Source organism: Numenius arquata, chromosome 9 (assembly GCF_964106895.1).
Source record: "Numenius arquata chromosome 9, bNumArq3.hap1.1, whole genome shotgun sequence".
NCBI classification, from domain to species: domain Eukaryota; kingdom Metazoa; phylum Chordata; class Aves; order Charadriiformes; family Scolopacidae; genus Numenius; species Numenius arquata.
The window spans coordinates 37,375,242-37,395,222 of NC_133584.1; the positions used below are offsets into that span (position 1 = coordinate 37,375,242).

A 19,981-nucleotide genomic window follows, 5' to 3' on the forward strand; every position below is an offset into this window, starting at 1 on the left:
GAATGATGGCAAACCATTTAGAAAATACTATAGACCTTCCTAAGCCAGTTGAGGCATTTTACTAAAGAATCTGTCGAATTCTGTAACTAGCAGCAAAGCCTTGATATAGCAGAAATGCTTTTCAAAATGTTTGAAGGTATTAAAACCTTAGAACTTAAAGGGAAAACAAATACAAGTCACACTAAAATAAGCGAGATTTAAATTTTCATCCTTGTATCACTGGTTCTTTACTTTCCTCCCACAATTATTTTTGAAGTTATAAACTGACAGTCTAGTTGACATAGACTTCTTAAAACTTCAAATACTACAGATGCCCTCCTCCTCAAAAGATGTTTCACATTTCAACAGTTTTTATAATAACTGGTAAAACCTAATGACTTAGGCCTCAATATTTTCACAGTAAGGTAATGAAAACACACAAAAAAAAAATATTTGAAAACTGCGATCTAGATTTAATTCACCAGGATCTGCATTTTGAAATCAACTAGATCTATTCAATTAGGTCATTCAAATTCATTTATTTTTTTAAATCCTGTTCCTCAGTGCCCAGACAGACATCTCATCAATTTTGGACTCCTTTTTAAACCGTTGGCCAGGGAGTAATAACATTACAATCTTTGTCAAGTTTAGCAATCACGTTAAAATTTAACAGGAAATAAGATTTAGAGAGCTGCTGCAAAGTTTCACCAAGTTGCGATAATATCAATTTACATGTTTAGAGAGTCTAGCTTAAATATTAGTCTTCTTGAGCAGTCTAGTAATTAAGAGATTCCTTTTTGCAATCACTATCTTCCATGACTTCTTGTGCCTTTAAACAGAAAGAAACTAAAAGCTAAGGCATTCACGCCTACTTGACACATGGGAAAAAGCGAGGACATGCAATCAAGTAAGGTATGAAAAAGATTCTGAAGGCCACAGCAAGACAAGTGCATCAAAAATGCAGCAGTAAAGATAGTAGTCATTTGTGCGCATCCATGGATAAATACAATTTAACTTCTTACCAGTAAGGGAAAGATTTTCTCTTTTTTCCTTCATGTCCTTTATTCTCCTTTCCATTGCATTGTGTTGATCTTTTATCTTACTAACAGGGCTGTATACAAGTGAACCATTGTCTTCAAATAGTAAAACTGGTACATCAGCTTCTAGACAAAGAAATTCCATTTATACATTAATATTTACATATTACAACAGCTTCAAATGAAGTTTCTTTTTTTTTTTTTTCTCCAAAAACCTTGAAACCTAACATCACTACAGATGCCTTAATACCACAAACTTGCAAAGAACTCTGTAAAAAGTAAGTCAACTTTATTTCTACGGTGAGATGCGTAAAGGTAAAAAAAAACAAAACAAAACAGAAAACAAAAAAAACCATAAAACAAAAACCCCAAACCCATCAAGTGCTTTAAAGAAAAAATTTAGGATATTTGAACCTTAGTCCAAAGCAGGTCTTACCAGCATTAATTGCTGTCTTTTGTACAGCTAATTCTTTGGCCATCTGGTCCAGCCTTCTCTGAAGCTTTCTATCATTTTCTGGAGTTTTTTCAACAAAGTCTTTTGGCTGCATACATTTGTGCTACAAGACACACAAAACTATTAATTATATGGTATAAAACTGCCTTTTTACTATCCTTGTAGTAGTTACTGCCTTGTAACTACCCTTTGCCTACTACTTTACCACAGTATTTATCATGAGTGTTCATGCTACTTATTATCGCCTCCTTGAGACTCATGGATAATCACATAAGTTAACATTTTCCAAAGTGAACTTTAATATGAAATAAGAAAGAACCTAACAGATTTAGGTTAGATTTAGTAAAAAGGAAACTAAGTCACTATCTTTTCTTTCTCGCTTGTAGCAAAGCTAAGGCTTGAAATATTGTTTTTTTAAATACCAGAATTTTAGGGTTTGTCGCAACTCAGTGAAACATAAGCCACATGGCAGTCATGTTTTTTTGATCAGTTAATCATTATTGTCATTTTAATTTAAATCTTCATTTCTTTATTTACCAGTATAAAAAGTCTACTTTTATTACCCTTTCTTCAGATAAGATGTCACATATCACCTTTATAGCTTACCTTTAAAAACCTACTCAGATGAATAGGTACAGTTTACAGAATGTTCTGAAAATAAACAGTTCAAATGCCTGAGGTCAGGTTCACACTTTAAAGTTTACTACTCTAGGCCTATTTAAAAAAAGTAAAAATCACACACTCACTTTTTTGATCAGTAGTGGTAATCCTTCATTAGTGTCTGCTGCAGGAAATAAGGATTCATCGACATGTACTCCTGTTTCTCGACACCTGTATAATAAATTAGAGCAGGTTTGGTGTTTTGTTTTGGTTTTTGCTTTTTTGTTTGCTTGTTTTAAGAATGAGAATCTTTCATAATGTAATTACCTACTGTAATGCTAAAAAAAAAATAATCTACATATTACACACCAAATACAGGACACGATACCATTTTTTTGTCCTAATGATGACCTCTAAATTGCTGTTCTACAAGTCAAAGATTCCCACTCTCATAGTATTTTCCACACATTTAAAAATCACTGTATAAAGTACTTCTGGCCAGATACTTATGAACCCCAAATCTTGCCCCGACTTTTGTGAGGGCTGCAGGCTTTCATTGTTCTCTAGCTAGTGAGCTTAACCTTAACTTGGTCACTGTGGTGACAGTAAACTGCCAACTACAATCTACAGAATGTTGTGGTAGGGCAGGGGGAGGAAATTCTTCTATTCGGTCAAATGAGGAAGAAGGCTTCATCTGATCCTGGCTTTTACATCTTACCCGTTACTCTCAATCTTCTGCCTTCTCTTTGAATATGCAATGCTAAAAATAGCTCCGTATCGAGGAGCAATCTATATTTATGCAAACCTTTTTTTCAACTACAAAACAAAAAATCCAACTGATACCTTACCCCTAGTCCTTCCTGTCTTTTCATTTCAAAGACTGTCTTGAGAACAGTGGGACTAATGTTGTCTTGGAATTGGACACAATCTACTGTATTTGTGAAAACTAAGGATGATGTTCAGACAAGAATTTGGTTATTAATACACAAATTAAATTTCTTTTGATCAAAATAGGTAAATATAGTTTTATTCTCAAATAATAAATAATAAAACCAATTACGGCAGAGTAGGGAACCTTAATAGGCTACACTAGAATTCCCCCAGAAGCCATTCAAAACTGTGATTCTAGTGACACCTAGTGATCTGATACAAAGTTTGCATCTGTAGAATTATAATCTAATGCTTAGTTACTCAGTTTTGAATAAAGAAAAGCGCCAAACCACCGTAGGTATATGGCAAACTAACTGGGTTTAGAGGTCTCTGGAGCATCAAATAGAGATGATATTCAACATGCTGGCTGTTATTAAATGCTGGATACTAATCCCCATAGATGCAGACTACATTAAAATTTACATTAATTCAGAGATTTCGTTGATTCCAAGAAGCTAAATGAAGCAAATTTGACAATTAAATATAAGAATTTTTTACTTTGTAGACAAATCCAAATGTAAATGATTTATCTATCTTATTTATAACATGAGTGAGTTACTATACTAAGAATATACAGGTAGAATTTCCCAATTATGGGTTTGATTTGGAAGCGTTAAGTGCTCTTACTTTGAATGCAGATTGCAGCAATTCTATCTTATGTAGGGTTCTTTTTGTTGTTGGGTTTTGATTTTTTTTTTAGGTTGCTCATTGAGGTATTTGAGTTGAAGAAGCACTAAAATATTATTTGTCAGCGATCCAAAGCCGTCACTCATTTTGCATGTTACAACATTCCATATGTAACCATGATAAAAGTGCTGTCATTCCACTACATGAGGTTTTATGTTCTATTCCATTTAACTTTCGATTACTGATGAGGGGACAATGCTATGAGAACATTTACTGTAAGTCACAAAAATCTTAATTTTCCCCTCACACAATGTGATGATCATCTACTTTCTGATATGCTTGAAGACTCATGCTTTAAATAGTCTCCTTGACACCAGCAAAAATTTTATTCCCTTCACTGTCTTAACTTCTTCTTGACAGAACTTCTTCCATTTTAAGTAGACTCCTTTTTAAATTTGAGCACTGTCACAGAATTTCTTGGGTTTTGGTGTTCCAGTATGAACACTGATTTTATACTGTGTCCATACTTAGAAGAAGGTTCTCTGAAATAACTTGAAGGACCATCCACAAACCAATTAAGACCAAGCAATAACTAAAATATTTGTGCTGCACTCCAACAGGAGTCACACAATGCCCAATCTATACTAGAAAGTTGCCCCTTACTATTACATTTCCTAAAATGACATTTCACAGAATTTCTGACCATTCTGAGAACATTCCACTTGCTATTGAATGGAGCAGCTGGTTAATCAAGCCATCTTTTTTTAGCAACAGTAAAACTTCAACTCATACAAACTCTGCATTATTTGCTTACACAGTTATCAGGTTCAAACTAAACTTCCATTCATACAGGACCACTATTTTACCGGCACATACTATTCAGTCCTTCCCGTTTACATTGTCCCAGGGTTCAATAGACTGCCTTCTGCCTACCAGATCTCGTGATATACTGATATATTAGGCATATAATTTAAAGTCAGGCAGTCCAGCTCCTTCATCTTACTCCAAAAAATTTTAGCACGTATGTTAGTACAGACTCATAATTTTGTACTGTCTGTGCCTCATCTGAATAACCTTATGACTAGTGAGACTATTCATTACTATAACTTATGTAAGCTTTTACTGCTCCTGACCTATACCTTGCTCAAGGATATGATATTCCTATGAATTCTGCCTACACTATGCATCAATCTAAGTTGTATGTTCTTGTGTACCTTTTGGCATTAGCTTTCAACTAAAAGGCAGAAGAAAAACATTACAGAGAAGTTCAATCGTAATTCACAGGTTAGGTTCTCCTCCCCGTTGAAATACACCTCTCTATTTCAGATAATTCCCCCAGTTCCAGTGAAATGCATCTTCAAAGCCATAGACCAAGACCTTGCCTTGTCCAGAGCACAATACTAGGAACGCTTCAAAAAAAATACCAAGAAGATGCTAGCCTTCTCTTTCCTACCAAAGAGCTTAAGATCTCCTTCCAGATCCCTTCTCTTGTCTTTTCCTTTGTTGCTGGTATCCAGCAACAGTTAAAGTTTCTGGAGGCTTTTACACATGGATCTTAAAGCTCCATGCTGTCCCCTACAGTATCACATATCCAGCTCTCTCTATGTCTGAGCTTTCTACAGCGTTCATCCACTCAGTACCTTCCAGTACTGCCGAGGAGACTCTTGTGGTGGAACTGCTATTAGCGAGACGGCATTCCTGTCTGACATGTCCTAGACTCTCACCTGTAAGGCTCTCTCATTCTTCTTCCATTGCAGATGCTACTCACCTGGACTTTTCTGGGATCCTTTTTACTATAGCATATTCAAGTCCACAAATAGTACCTGTGACTAAGGTTTCAAATTCCACATTTATACACTCAGCCATCTGAAGAGCATATTCAATTTTATAACCAAAGATTCCTACTGAAACGACCACGATTCTAATGCACTCAGATAGCACCAGGTCCCAGAAAGATATATTCACATAAATAAAATTTTCCATCACCCTCATTTCTGAGAGCTTAAGGTATTTCTTCCTCGCTGGGTTGCGCAGCTGTAACTTCTATATCCAACATTCTTAAAAAAAATAATCCTGCTTCTGCAGAACTGCATGAATTTCTTTTTTTGGCTAACGGATTTGCATCACAGGTTTCACAGTTGTACTGGCCTACATTTATATGGCTGCAAAGCTCAGTTTTGCTCCCCCTCCTCTTTTTTTTTTTATTTTTCCCTTTCGCACTCAACAGAATGTTGTTTCTCCATGCATATTACAATTGGTACAGGAAAGGGCCTCTTTACTTGACTTACATTCTAATTTTCATCATCACAGCAATTTATCAGTGTTTGAGTACAACACATCCATATTCTTAAACACTGTGTTGTTACACTCCATCTGAAACTAAGTTAGGCCTCACAACCACTTTATAAACTCAGAGAAGCAGCTATGGAATAGCAAATTCTCATGGAGTGGCTGCATAGCTGAAATTTGATATTTTTATGATTTTTTTTTTTTAAATTTAACTTCATCCATATGGTGGTTGAGAATCTTCAACCAGTACTGTTCTGAACCTGCCAAATGTATTAAAAGCCAGACTACATATGGATCCTTTTCTTTCTTGCTAGGAGATACTCTGTCTACAGGAATTAAGTACAAAAACTGTCCCTGATGAAATGTGCTTTTTCATATGAAAATGGAAGAATTCTATTCAACATAAACATCTGGTTTTCACTGCCTATGGATGCCATCTGAGAGCAAAGGAGTGGAACACTGAATGGTTAACAAATATACTACAGAATTACTTCAACACATTCATTTTTCAAGAGTTAGCATTTCATCTTTTTATGCAAGTAACATGTCTTATATTAGAAATAATGTTATAGGAAAGTTATCATTTACTCATAGATTTATCACTATTTCAAGTACATTAAAAAAAACAACCAGGTACTACTTCAGTTTTTAAATAAAACAATACTAGAATCCACTATCTCTGGAATGGGTCACATTCATTCTATTCACGAGTACTCACTTCTCCACCCAGAGTACAGAAACTATTTTTACACCCATCTTCTGTGCTTTTCTCCATGTAGCCAAACGTCCATCTTTGAAGACTACATGGGTCACATGCTTGTTCAAAGTTTTTGAAACCTGCAGAAGTACACAGAGAACTCATCATTAGCATAAAAACTTATTCTAAACATTATGTCAAGGACTCTTGATCTTTCCCATCTTTGCAAGAAGCCTCAAGCAACCAAAACTCAAGTTTCATTGGTCAAACCAATGCAATGCATGCCAGAGGGCTAGAGTAGTCTTTTGTTTTCAAACTTTTCTCTAGGTTACTATTTTAATCCCCCTACTCTAGCTGTATCACCAATTTTACAACAATTTTTATTATCGTAGCCCAATATAATTTTTTATACAACAGACAGTACAAAAAGTAGTTGCCACTATCCAAAGAAATGCCAAATTACATCTTTTATTTAGCAAAGAACTCACAGGCTTAAAGAATACATCTAATCTCTTCCTTTTAAATAATTCTCATCAATAAAGATCATTTTTAGTTTTGAGGGAAGGCTGAAGGTACTACAAACAAAAAAAAAAAAATTATGGGAACATTTTAAAAACTGAAAAATACAGAAAACTTAAGTCAGTACAGCGAATATCACATCTGACATTTTCATTGCATTGTACAACTGATCAAGTTTTCAGTGATCAGCCTCTACTGACAACTAAGTGATACCTTTTTAGTTCTAGATACTCCACTCTTCACAACTAAAGTTTCCGTTTGTGGAGACTAAACATCCCGCGTATGAAACTGTTTGGTCAGTTGCTGTGATTGCTGACATGGTGAGATCAATACAATTCATATTTTACAGCAGCCTCTTCCAGCACATCCAAATGGAAATAGCTCTCTAGCTTTCTTTTGGACTCTCAATTGCATCACTATACTTGGCTCCCAACACATTAGACCTATATTTGGCTTTAAGAAAACTATTCAGCTTTTTCAAAATTTTCTGGTGGCAAGCTGATTTATTACTTCTCAGAAGACAAAAACCCATGATAGTTAACTATCTAGGTATACAATGGCTCCAGGTAAAATTGCTTACTCGCTTATGCTAGTATCCAGCTCACAGCCCATGTCCTAAGGAGACAGATGCTTGATATAGCTTTGCCTCCAAATTATGGAGGAGCACCACCTTATACCTCCCCTCTCACCTCTCCTGTCTTCTCCCTTACCCTGGATGTCCTCTGTTGCTCAGCTGACCTTAGCTTAAGATGTCTGAATCAAAAGCCTAGTGAAAAACTAATTTAGAATTGTTTTTCCTGACATAGTGAGCCAAGTCAGTTCGCTATCATGTGCTCAGCCCAATAAAAGGGAAGTGTCTGGAATAGTGAAGGGGGAGGATCCCTTTTCAGTCATAGAGATTTTCTAAATATGTTCGTCTGTATCATCTGCCTGTACCTTCCACCATACCCATCCACTTTTTGATCAACTGGAATTCTAAAGCCTTATGCCGTTGCCATATTTTCTGTGAGAAAAATCTAGTATAATCAGATTAGATCTGATAGTACAGCACAAAAGAACAAGATATACTTCCTACTCAAGTTGTTTATTGTGAGTTGTATTTGCTTTTACAATAAAATAGTTATTCTACTGTTCTGTCACGCTTTCTCAACTAAATTCATCCAGGGGGGCTTTGGGGAGATCAGCAAAATTTCCTAAATTACAGTAAGATACACCTACACATGCCCACTTAAAAAGAACTGGAAGTTCATGCAAGTGTTATTCAGATCATGATGTGGAGCTGTAAAAATCTCCATTAACTGGTGATAATGTGTAAGAAGGCAAGATGCCAGTTTGACTCTGGTCTCTGGCTGAAATTTTACAGCTGGCAATTAAACATATTTTGCACCTACAAGTCAATTACATTTGATAAGCAAAAAATCCCTGAGACGCAAAGACTCTCAGATGTACTTTTACTAGCACTTTCTGGAGTCAAACCACATTTGTGGGAGAGTAAATGGAAGAATAAAATATCATGGTACTTGGGTTAAAAAATATCATAGCAACAATAGGGCAGTTGCCTAAAAGTTAAAGAAAACAAAACAACATAAGGTACGTACTTGTAAACCACAGGTATCCAACACTTAGATTTGGTTTGCCCACAGTATGTGGCAAGCGCAATACTTCACACCAAATGTGTGCTATCATATAATATACAAAGAGGTTTACAGATATAGGGAGGCTTTAAATGCATTTCCCATCTGTCACTAGGAAGACTTTTACAGCACATTCATTTATTCTCAGGTCTATGATTATCTTCCTTCCTGCACTTTAAGAACTCATACTACAAAGAAATATACATCACAAGCAGAACAAGCAAGCTAGTTTGCAATTAAGGGCTTTCCTATTCTATTTATTTCAATATAGTTCCCTTACTTTTGCTCCCATATCAAGAAGTTGTTGTTCAAAGGTTTTTGAGTAATTTTCTGTTCTGTTAGATGACCAAACTTCTACAAATGCAGAAATACCTGGATCAGAGGACAGAAAACAAACAGATAATGAAATACATACTATGGTAAAACTGGTCAAACTGTGTTTCCAGCAAAACAACAAATTTTTACTTTTTGCAATGTTGCATTCAGTAGCAAATATAGCTTTTAACATTCATTAGATGTTAGCAGTAGAATGTCATTTTTAGAGTGTTTCTATCCCTTAAATTAGTTGCAATGGAACAAACTTAGAAGTTTGACATTAGTTAAAACACTTTTCACTTGGTCTATTTAAAACACACTACCAGCTTAACAAACAATGCGGTATCTTTACATGACTGCTTAATCTTGTCATTATTTAATCACTTGTAATTTTCAGGTTAATCAAATATTTTAAGAAAAGTTCATGTAACACAATTTACAGAATATAATGGAATTATTCCTTCCCCAAACTGTCAGAGAACTCTGCAGAAATATTACTTAACAATTTCCAATTGACTTGAAATTCCACCTTATTTATACTGAATCACCCCAAATTAAGTACATATCACAGTGGCTAATATGTCAGCTACTTTATATAACTTTTTATATACTGCATTTAAGTAGCTTCCTTTACTAACCAGGTTAATAATCTCTTCAAGGAATGAAATCAGCTTTGGTTGAGAAGGACTTTAAACAAGCCCAGATGTATTGACATGGAGGGATAAGCAAATTAAAGTCATAACAATCCCTTCATTAATTTCACTGAGGATGAGCACTAAAGTGACATACAACTCCATTTGCCATGCCAATTTCCCATTTTGAATGACGAATCAGGAAAGTTCCAGAAAACTGGAGGAATGCCAGTTCACCAAAAAGAACTTTACACAAACGGCAGGGCCAGACGACTCTCAGGACTCGTGAATAAAACTGAAAGCGTCAATTTAAAAGGATCATCCTTGGCCAACATTACTTAGTTATCTTAGTTACTACATGTGTCTTTCTGATTCACTATTATGTAGCGTCACCTGTCTTCTTTCTAAATGAAAACCAGAAAGAAGGTTTTAACTGACGCCAACAGTAGAAGTATTTTCATGAAGATTAACAGATTTTTATAATTGCTAGAAATAATTTTAGCATACAAGAGAAATATGGAACACAAAACTCCCTTAACCAAAACACGGGGAAAAGCCTTATTATCAGCACTATGATTCAGATATACATGGGAACTTAAGACCAGTCTACTCCACCGCACTTTTAATTGCCTTCATTCTACTACTGGACCAGGGCAGCTTTTGCCAGAGTTGCTTCTTTTCTTGATTGCTCTATTATGAAAAATACTGCATGCGCATTTGAAAAAAAACAAAAACAACAAACACACACTTTCTTCTTACATCAAATGTTTTAGAACCTTCATAGGTATAAGTCTCCTAGAAAAAGAAAGGTTGGAGCATTTCAGTGAAGGCCAAACTAGGAACTTAGAGGAACATGCACCTGCAGTAAGATCCAAGGTGTATTTTACAATAACGAGTCAATTTTAGCTAATCAAATATGCTCCAACAAAAGACAAGACACTTTGTAGTTCTTGTACAGTTGATGGAAAGGAAAATGAAGAAGGGTTTGGGGCTTTTCTGTTCTTGTACAGGGCAACGTATGCTAGAAGGTCTCAGAGAAGGCGGTGACAGCGGGGAAGAAGGTCCATCAGAGGGCAACCTAGCGAGGCAGAAATTTAGACAGATGCGGAAGCACTAGACAGGATGCAGCCACGACTGACCGGGGCAGGAAGACCGAGGCGAACACCGACGCGCGGCGGCAGAGGGGGCGGCAGCAGCGCCGGTCAGTGCCCTACCGGGAGCCACCCTAAGGGGCAGCCGCTCCCTGCCCCGCCGGAGGGGCGCTCCTTGCCTCCCAGCGGCCGCACAGCCCCGCCGGGCCCGCGGGTGGACACAACCCGCCGCCCGCCAGGGGCGGCCCGGCCTCACCGCCACCCCGCGCCCCGGGGAGGGCTTCCCACCACACACGGTCAAGCTGAAGCCTGACCCGCCCCGAGGGCTAGGTCCCATCCCGGAATCGGCGGTAGGCCACCCCCAGAGAGACGACCGGGCGGGGAAGCAGGCGAGCGGCGACCGCGAGCCGGAGCCCCCCCAGCGGCCCCTCACACGCCAGGAAGCACCAGGTAAAGGGCCGCAAGGAGACGGGGCGCAGGGGCCGCGCTGTAAAACCAGGCCGCTCCAGCCCAGCGGCTCCCCCTCAGCCGCGCCGCCGGCCTTGTCCCCGCACAGCGGACGAGCTGGTACCTGTCAGGACGGGCTCCATTCGCGGCGCAGCACCGAGAGGCTCCGGTACCCGCCACCGTTCAAACCCGCCCCCACGCACGGCCGCCGGGCCTGCGCTCTGCGCGCTGTGCCCCGCCGCGCCTGCGCCTTGTGCCCGGCCGCCGCCAGGGCAGGTTCGCGCTGGATATGGCGGCGGTTGAGGCGTCCTGGCCGTTGAGGGGGAGTCTGCGGGCCGGAGGGGTGAGGGACGGCAGTCCGTTGTCGTCGGTGTCGTGGCTGTCGACTGTCTAAAGTCGTTCTGGCGACATGAAGTCCTTTTTAGACATAGGTGTGCTCTGTCCATCCAGCTCCGGCTGAGCATAGCGCCGAGGGACAGCAGAATGCTGCTGAAAACGGCATTTCAAATCGGTGTTTTGAAAAGCCAAAGGATGAGTGAATTTTGTGTGTGTATGTTCGTCACGAGGAGCCCTCAGGGGTCTTCTCTGAAGAATTCTACTTTGTAGGAAGGTGCATTAGGGAACCAGCGTCCTCTGAACTCTCTGGTGGCTCTGAACCTGTGACAGACTTAGAATCATAGAATGGTTAGAGTTGGAAGGGACCTTAAAGATCATCGAGTTCCAACCCCCCTGCCGTGGGCAGGGACACCTCCCACTAGACCAGGTTACTCAAAGCCCCATCCAGCCTGGCCTTGAACACCTCCAGGGATGGGGCATCCACAGCTTCCCTGGGCAACCTGTTCCAGTGCCTCACCACCCTCACAGGAAAGAATTTCTTTATGGTATTTGATCTAAATCTCCCTTCTTCCAATTTAATACCATTACCCCTTAGTTACGTACTTCCTTTCACCTGTGTATTCACTGTGTGAATAAAGTGACCGATCAATCTACGCATATATGTTTTAAGGTATTTAGTTATCCTTTGTACTTCTGTCAGTATGTTACACAGCTCTTTGCTGTGCAATAATGAAGTATTTTTACAAAGGTTCTCAACAGTGGCTTAAGGAAAAGACTAGGCTGCATCTAGTTTTAATGCAGTGTCTGTGAACATTGGGCTGAAGGGAATTCCAGAAGCAGAAGTAGGGGAGAATTATACGTGTGCTGTCAGAGAGATTCAGTTCCCAACGCAGTTGGAGATAACCTGCTCAGTGGAAGTTCTGATGTGTATGGAAATGGTAACATCGAAGAGGCAGCATTTAATCTCTGAAACTGTGGCCTCAACTAGAATTAATGTAAGTCTTGTCACTGAGTTAGTGTTTCCTTAGATTCCGTACCATTTCTAAATTAGTGATTAGCTTCATGAGTAGAATAAATACCTGGGAAACACACATAATGAAAGTAGGATGTTCAGGAAATTAGCAAGCAGATCAATTTCTGTTAAGCATGGGTAAAAGCATTGGTTCAACATCAGACACACCCCCACAATCTCTTCGGATTGGTATGGGATAGTAAACCATCTAATGAGAGACAGCTAAGGTAGTACCACTGTTTTCTTATGGTGGTACTATCTTCACCATATCCATGAAAACTACGTGGTTTTGTGAATAGTTTCCAGCTGTGTCAGTGGGATACTTCAACTCAATCCACATGACCAAAGCTGACACAAACAACAGGATCCTACAGCCAGTGGCTCTAATAAAAGTAAAATCCAGAGAGGGAAGTTTCAGCGTAATTAAAATCCATCAATCTGTACATATGTGTCCAGGCGTAATACTAGATCTAGGATACAAGACTGAAGACCTTCAGTAAAAAAACCACAGGCTGGTTTTGGGCCTTTGAAAAGTAGTGGCAGGCATTATAGTCTCTAAAGGGAAATACACTGTAATGTACAATTATACCTTTATGCTCTCATTCTACACTGGTAGAGACGATTAAGAGTAGTAGCTCCAAGAAGCTGGTACAACTCATTATTGGAGCAGACTAGGACTACTCATGAGAACACTGGACTTTGGATACTCATCTTTTTTGTTGCAGAGACAAATACATACAATACCGAAAGCATCTCATGAATTTACAGTTTTGTCTTAAACTGTTAAGTTTTGACCTCACAGTTACTTCAAGCTTTACAAAAACTTCATTCTCGGATGGTGACAAAACTTCAAAATTCCCCTGGTAGTTAATAGCTGTCTGGTCTTGTGCCAGTATTGTCTTGCTGTCCATTCCTCCTTAGCATTTATCGTCCTGTAGTACTTAACAGAAAACAGCAATATATTTTTGCAGCAGCTATCTTGCCAGTTTGAATACATCAGGCTGTTTCAGCTTTGGTGAAATAATGAACTTCTGAAAATGTCAACAAGTGGGGTGGAAGTAAATTTAATGTGAGCGTGCTCTTAATAGGCGTGTTGTTTGGCTTGATGACACGCAATTTGATAGTGTCTATAAAGTTAGGAATATAGCATAAACTGTAAGATTGACATGGTTTCTGTACAGTCAGTACTTACTAGGACATACAAATTATAGAAAGCTGTGCTGGGAAGAAAGACTTTTACAGGTTATATTATGTCGAAAAAGGACACACTGGTGCAAGCTACTTTTCAGTTGACCTTCTAATAAAAAAGTAGTAGTAGTCCCAAAGAAGTAGTAGTCTTACGAACACCTAAGTGTTTCCCAGGTATCCAAACAATCTTGGAAAACAAAAAAGCTACAATGCAGTAGTTTTCCGAAATTAAGTAAAATATAAAAAGGAGCTGTATTCTTAAGCATTTCTTTGGTAATTCAAAAGCTTCCCTCTCAGGCAGTCCTTAATTGATTGATATAAATTGGAAAAGGTCTTTGGGGTGGTATTTCGTAAGGCTGTAATAGAGAGATAAGGTTAATTTCTCAGAAACAGAGTTCAGGCTATGAATTAATCTTGAGACTTGACATTGAGCATGTGAAAGATACCTAGAACAATTAAGGAGGTTTGTTATTAGTAAATACACTCTAGTTTTGTGTAATGATTACTGGGACATGTTTGTTTTTTGTTTTTTTTTTTTTTTTTTTTGTTGGTTGGTTGGCTTTATGGGCCTGTTTCCAGTTTGGACAACATTTTTAACCTTTTGAATTTTTTTGGTATTCTTAAATTTCCAAGTGTGAGCCATGAGTCCCAGATAAACTTAAAAAATTGGGATGCATTGTTTCCCTTAACATAGTAAATCCCAGTCAGTCAATCTGTGTATTTAACACCTAAATGCTTGTATACCAAAACATATTTGGAGTTATCTTCTCTGCAATTCTACTTGACTATTAGAGATGCAGGGGTGGGAAGGTGCAAACATGTATGTTGCCTTCATGGACGAAGCCCCAGAAAGCGGCTCTGATTGTCCACATCAACTATCATAGTCTCATCTGACAAAGTAGACCACTCATTTTCTCACTAACAGTTCTCTTGTCTGTGCCTGTTTCAGTTTGACTGTTGCTTTCTTAACTATCATACAAAATCGTACAGTGTTTCAGCTGCCATGTACCATGACGTTAATACTGGACTTCTAGATATACTTTACATAATCCACCCTAGGATCGTATGTGCCTTTTCTCAGGGCCACATAATTATTCTGCAATAAACTAATATTTCCAGCCTACGAGCTCTGACATTGTAGCTGCTTGTTTATTAGTTTCTAATTTCATTGCATTCCAATATATGAGCTCATCCAGTTGTTTCTATATTCCAGTCTGCCTCTGTTTTAATAAAGCCTTTGTTCAGGCCATCTGCAAATTTCATTAGCACACACCTCCTTTATTTCCAAGCTCCTAATTAAAATAGTAAGTAAGATGGGATCTTAACTGGATCTAAGATTTAACTGGGGTTACAACTGGGTCTTAACTGCTGATTCAGGATCTCCATTAGAATATTCTTTAGTTTTCCCTCTGCTGTGACCCATGATCTCTACCTACCTTCCCCACTTATGACTTCTTGAACAAACTCCCTTCTTTTTAATATGCAGTAATAACTTAACATATATCAAATGGTTTCTTAAAGCAATATGGATTTGATCTTTGTTACCTTTGTCTAGAAAACAATTTTATTATGAAAATGAGCTATATACTAGCATGATCTCAGGAATCCTAATTTATGCAGTTGACAGTTTTTGTCCCTTCCCTATGCCATGCGTTGCCCCTAAATGCCTTTCCTTTCTTCTGTCCTAGTTGGTATAAAAGTCAGCAAAATTGTTCCTGACCAGATAGCACCAGGAGGACATCTTTGAGCTTTTTGGCCACCTCCAGCTGGTTAGAACTGAATTTTGATGACACACAGTGGAATTACAGGCCAGGAAACCAGCTGAAAGTGGTGCTAATTATAGGCCAAAATTGGGGCCATACTAGTGAAAGAAAATTCTAACGCTGCCAGTTTTCATACCACATAGTAATCCAACACACATGCTGGCAGTAGTTGGTGTTGAACTACTGTAAATAAGATGTAGGAGTCATGCTTCAGTACTCTCAGAGGCATTCTATTCTCATTGCTTCTCCACAAGCAAAATGCCTCCTGAGATTGCCAACAGGGGCTTGTTTGTTTTCCTGTTTTTCTCCTTTGACTGGTGCTTAAAAAGGCATGTTTTAGCTTTCTACTTCTGTTCCACAGAACAATAAAAGCTTTTCTGTTTTGCAGATTAATTAAACCTCAACAGACAAGGCAAAATTCTCATCTCGTATTTTCCCTGTTTATTTTAGTATATATTATGTAAAGTATTAGTATATATTAGTAAAACAAGCAAAGAAAAAAAATTAGAGTTATTTTAATAGCCATTGGGAGCAATATTGGGGAAAAAAGGTTGCATAAGGTTGTCAGATGGATGTGTGTTTGTCATTGTCAAAAACCTTTACTGATAGTCTCACTCCTTATTTGTGTTTGATGGAATGTGGAAAAGATTATGAGGGACATTTATTTCTTGTCACAAAGAAAGAGTAATATTATGAATCATGTAGTCTTACAAAATAGTTAAATATTCTCATCAGTGAGATGACTGTTCATTTTCCAATGTTGATGCTCATGATCAGGAAAATGACATGACGTAAGTACAAGACCTTCTTCGGGAAAGGAAAAAACTGTTCATTCTTTCTTCTTTCAGCTGAGGCACTGGCACCTATTTTATTTTCTCTTTCTACCCCATAATTTAAGAAATCACCCCTTTTAGATCCACAGTTAATCTGCTGACACAGCTCTAGCTTTATGTTGAGTTTGTGAAGCACTGATAATAGGATAGAGACCTAGCCTTGTTAAGTTTTAACTCACTGAGTAAGACAATGTCTTTGACATACTATGACCCCAAAGGCCTATCATGGGAGAAAAACACAGCACCATGCTGAAAAATAACAGCCCATCATGTAATTGAGAGCATGACTCAACAACATGCTAATAAGCAGGTGTCTGTGTTGTTCACACTGGTGCGGAAGGCTTATGCGTCTGCCCTCTGAACGGCTTTCACCGCCTGCAGTTCGGGCTACGACTGCAGCTGTGACGAGGTGGGAAAGCCAGTTTATCTGGCCTCTGTGCTGACATTTCGTGCTGAAAGTTTGTGATTTTCCCAAGCAATGCAGAACTGGACTACTGACCACAGACTGCTTTCTTTCCATACAGCTCTTTGTGGAGATGCAGATCTGGACTATGGAAGGCAGCATTAAGGGTGAGTATCCAAAATACTTCATGATCCTATTCTCACTTGGCAAAGCAGCCCAAAAGATACTGCTTAAAAACGCTGTCCTGTTGCGTGTGTCCAGGCAGGTCTTGGTGATACATATGAGAGCAATTTAAGAGGTTTCCATCTCCTGCTGTGAGCTCCACAGTTTATGTGAGTCTCAGAAAAAGTGATGGTAGGGTAAATTTGGAGTTCAGTCTGTGAACTGAGGCAGGAAAGGCACTGATTCACATTTGCTGCAGCTGACTGAGCTCCTGAAGCAGTGCACGTAGCAAGGAGAACAATGGTAATTGTGAACTTCTTATATCTCCCTGTCACGAATTACCAAAGTGCACTTGAAGGCATCTAAAGTGCTTTACTTGCCAACTAGAGCTTCTGACGTGTTAAAGAATGAAGTGGTATACACAGGAGAGGAGCCCTCTGTTACTGTTTCTTCAGGAACAGACAGCAAAACAAGGAATGCTGCTATACTTGTAACCATAGTTTGCCCACATCCTGTCAGCAACTCAACATAAGGACATCAGACTATTAGAGTGTGTCCAGAAGGGGGCGACCAGGGTGGTGAAAGGTCTTGAGGGCAAGACTTAATGAAGAGTGGCTGAGGTCACGTGGTTCGTTCAGCCTGGAGAAGAGAAGGCTGAGGGGTGACCTCATTGCAATGTACAACTTCCTCAAGGGGGGCAATGGAGGAGGAGGTGCTGATCTCCTCTCTCTGGTGACCAGTGATAGGACACATGGATACGGGATGAAGCTGCTTTGGGAAAGTTCAGATTGGACATTAGGAAAAGGTTCTTCACTGAGAGGGTGGTTGGTCACTGGAACATGATCCCCAGGGAAGTGGACAGGGCACCAAGCCTGTCAGAGTGCAAGGAGCATCTGGACGACTTTCAAAGTCATATGATTTCATTTTCGGTAGTCCTGCGAGCAGCAGGGAATTGGACTCGATGATCCTTATGGGTCCCTTCCAACTTGAGATATGATTCTATGAACAGATCACCATTGGGAATGGTGGCTTCCAGGATATTATGGAGCTCTTAGTCTTTGGTGCAGCATTTATAAAAATTATTGATAGTCAACTGGAGTTCTCATTATCTAATGCCTTTTTTGTGCTGTACATTCTAATAAAATGTTTGATCTGGGAAGTGTTGTGGTTTTTTTCATTGTGCTTGTCCAATTCCCCCCTTCTCTTCAAATATGTTTAAACAGTATCTAGAATAAGAGCTGTGAAAAGTTTTTTGCATGCCTCTAGCTCTGCTTATTTAATCTGTTATCACAGTAATTGGAAGAAAGAAGTGCAACAGAACTAAGTATAACTCTCAGTACCGTTACATGTGCAAGCAGACTATAGACAAGCAGCAAAAGAGCAAATGACAAATGTTAGATAAACATCTATTTATGTTCAAGTAGAGCAAACACATTTTGGTTGTTTCTATGGCTCATCATATGTTTTTAGTTATCAGGGATCAAACTAATCTTTTATGCAGTTCCAGTGAACCCAGTAATGAATATGGCCCATCTAATATTAAATGGAATAAAATTTAGAAATGTATTATAAGGAAGAAGGTAAATGGCAGATAGGAGACTTGGGAGCGCTGAAGATTAACCCATTTGCTTTTCAGCTTTTTGAAGTTGGATCCAAATTTCTCTTTCAGCAAGGCAGACATAGAATGTATTTAGATCATCAGAATACAACACCACCTGTCAGAAGAGTAAGCAACTTTGTCAGACTGTTCAAAAGAACAAACCAAGGTACAAGGCTGCTCCCAGTTAAGAGTGATCAGTGTCATTATGTAATGCTTGCAGAACAGTTACATTGATTATATTTATCATGACATTGTTTCTACCCTGTGAGCTACAGATACATAAATCACTTCTTAGGGATTTGCAAAATTAACAGTATTTTTTATGCAATAATCCAATGAATGTGAAAATTGAAAGTGACATATAGATCTACTGGAAAAGCTGTAGAGATCCATAGAATGGAAAATAGTGAAAGCTACTGACTCATAACAGGACTGTAATTTGACTTTTATAAGGCATCTCAAAGTTTTAGAGTAAAGATTGTTTTGGATGAAGTCCAAGAATGAGATTATTTTGAGGTGGTTATCTAGCTACTTTAGTTTCTGTATTCTTTCACATAATGCCGTTCTGATATATTGTGTAACACAAAGCTAGACACTATGTGAACTAAAAGATTACCTTGTTCTTGCTGTATGGTGTTAATTTGTTTATATTTCCATATGTCTGTTGGTAAAGTTAAGAAAGTTATTCTTTCATGCAGCCCAGCAGCACTTCATAACATTTTCTGAAACTGATTTCTGTTCATCTAGTTGATGTTTTCACATTGTTGTCTAGAAATTAAGGCCTGAGACTTATGAAGATATGGCTGGCAGTAGAAGCAGTTTGGACATGAGTAGTAGGCTCCAGACCTGTGATTAGACTTTTAATGATAATTTTGGGTGCCTAAATTTCAGTGTGGCTTCTGTATAGAACATTTTTGTTGTTAAGTTACAGGCCCATAGAGAAGTCGCTATGGAATTCATGTTAATTTACAGCACAACAGCTTGTCCAATAACTGCCAAAAAGTAACTGCTCTTACCTAGAAGCAAATGAATGATTGATTACCCTTTCTCACTGACTAGCAAGAAAATGTTTACAAGAGGCAAAGTATGTACATGAATTGTTACAGTGGAACGACAGATTCACTGCATGTTCATGGCCTATGTTTACTTTTTTTATCTTGGTAAATTGCTGTGGGTCTTAGAAAATATCATCTGCCTTCTTCTGAAACAAGACATATGGAGAAGTTTGGATTGAGCATCTATAACTGTTAATTGGTTTTGAAAAATTATGCCTAAACCAACATTCTCAAAAATGGCAGAATATTGGGGCAAAGAAACAGTTTATTGCGCCCTCATGTAGGACTTGCAGATAGCAGCAAAATTATGTCAGACAAAAAGGAAGTGAATATATTATTAGGAAAAAAGTTGCATCACTATACTTGCTCAAATAAAAA

General features: G+C 38.6%; 1 protein-coding gene across 1 annotated transcript in view; it reads right to left on the reverse strand.

Moving 5' to 3' along the window:
* The window catches only part of MCPH1 (microcephalin 1), a 130,466-nt gene extending 118,548 nt beyond the window's left edge, over positions 1–11,918 (reverse strand). Inside the window, exons 1-6 of the mRNA XM_074154087.1 lie at positions 11,376–11,918; positions 9,047–9,138; positions 6,635–6,753; positions 2,217–2,301; positions 1,453–1,573; positions 1,002–1,142 (exon numbers count right to left, since the gene is read on the reverse strand). Of these exons, the coding sequence (XP_074010188.1) occupies positions 1,002–1,142; positions 1,453–1,573; positions 2,217–2,301; positions 6,635–6,753; positions 9,047–9,138; positions 11,376–11,715 (898 nt within the window). The 5' untranslated portion in view covers positions 11,716–11,918. The remainder of the gene's footprint in view (positions 1–1,001; positions 1,143–1,452; positions 1,574–2,216; positions 2,302–6,634; positions 6,754–9,046; positions 9,139–11,375) is intronic.
* Positions 11,919–19,981: the final 8,063 nt, after the last annotated feature.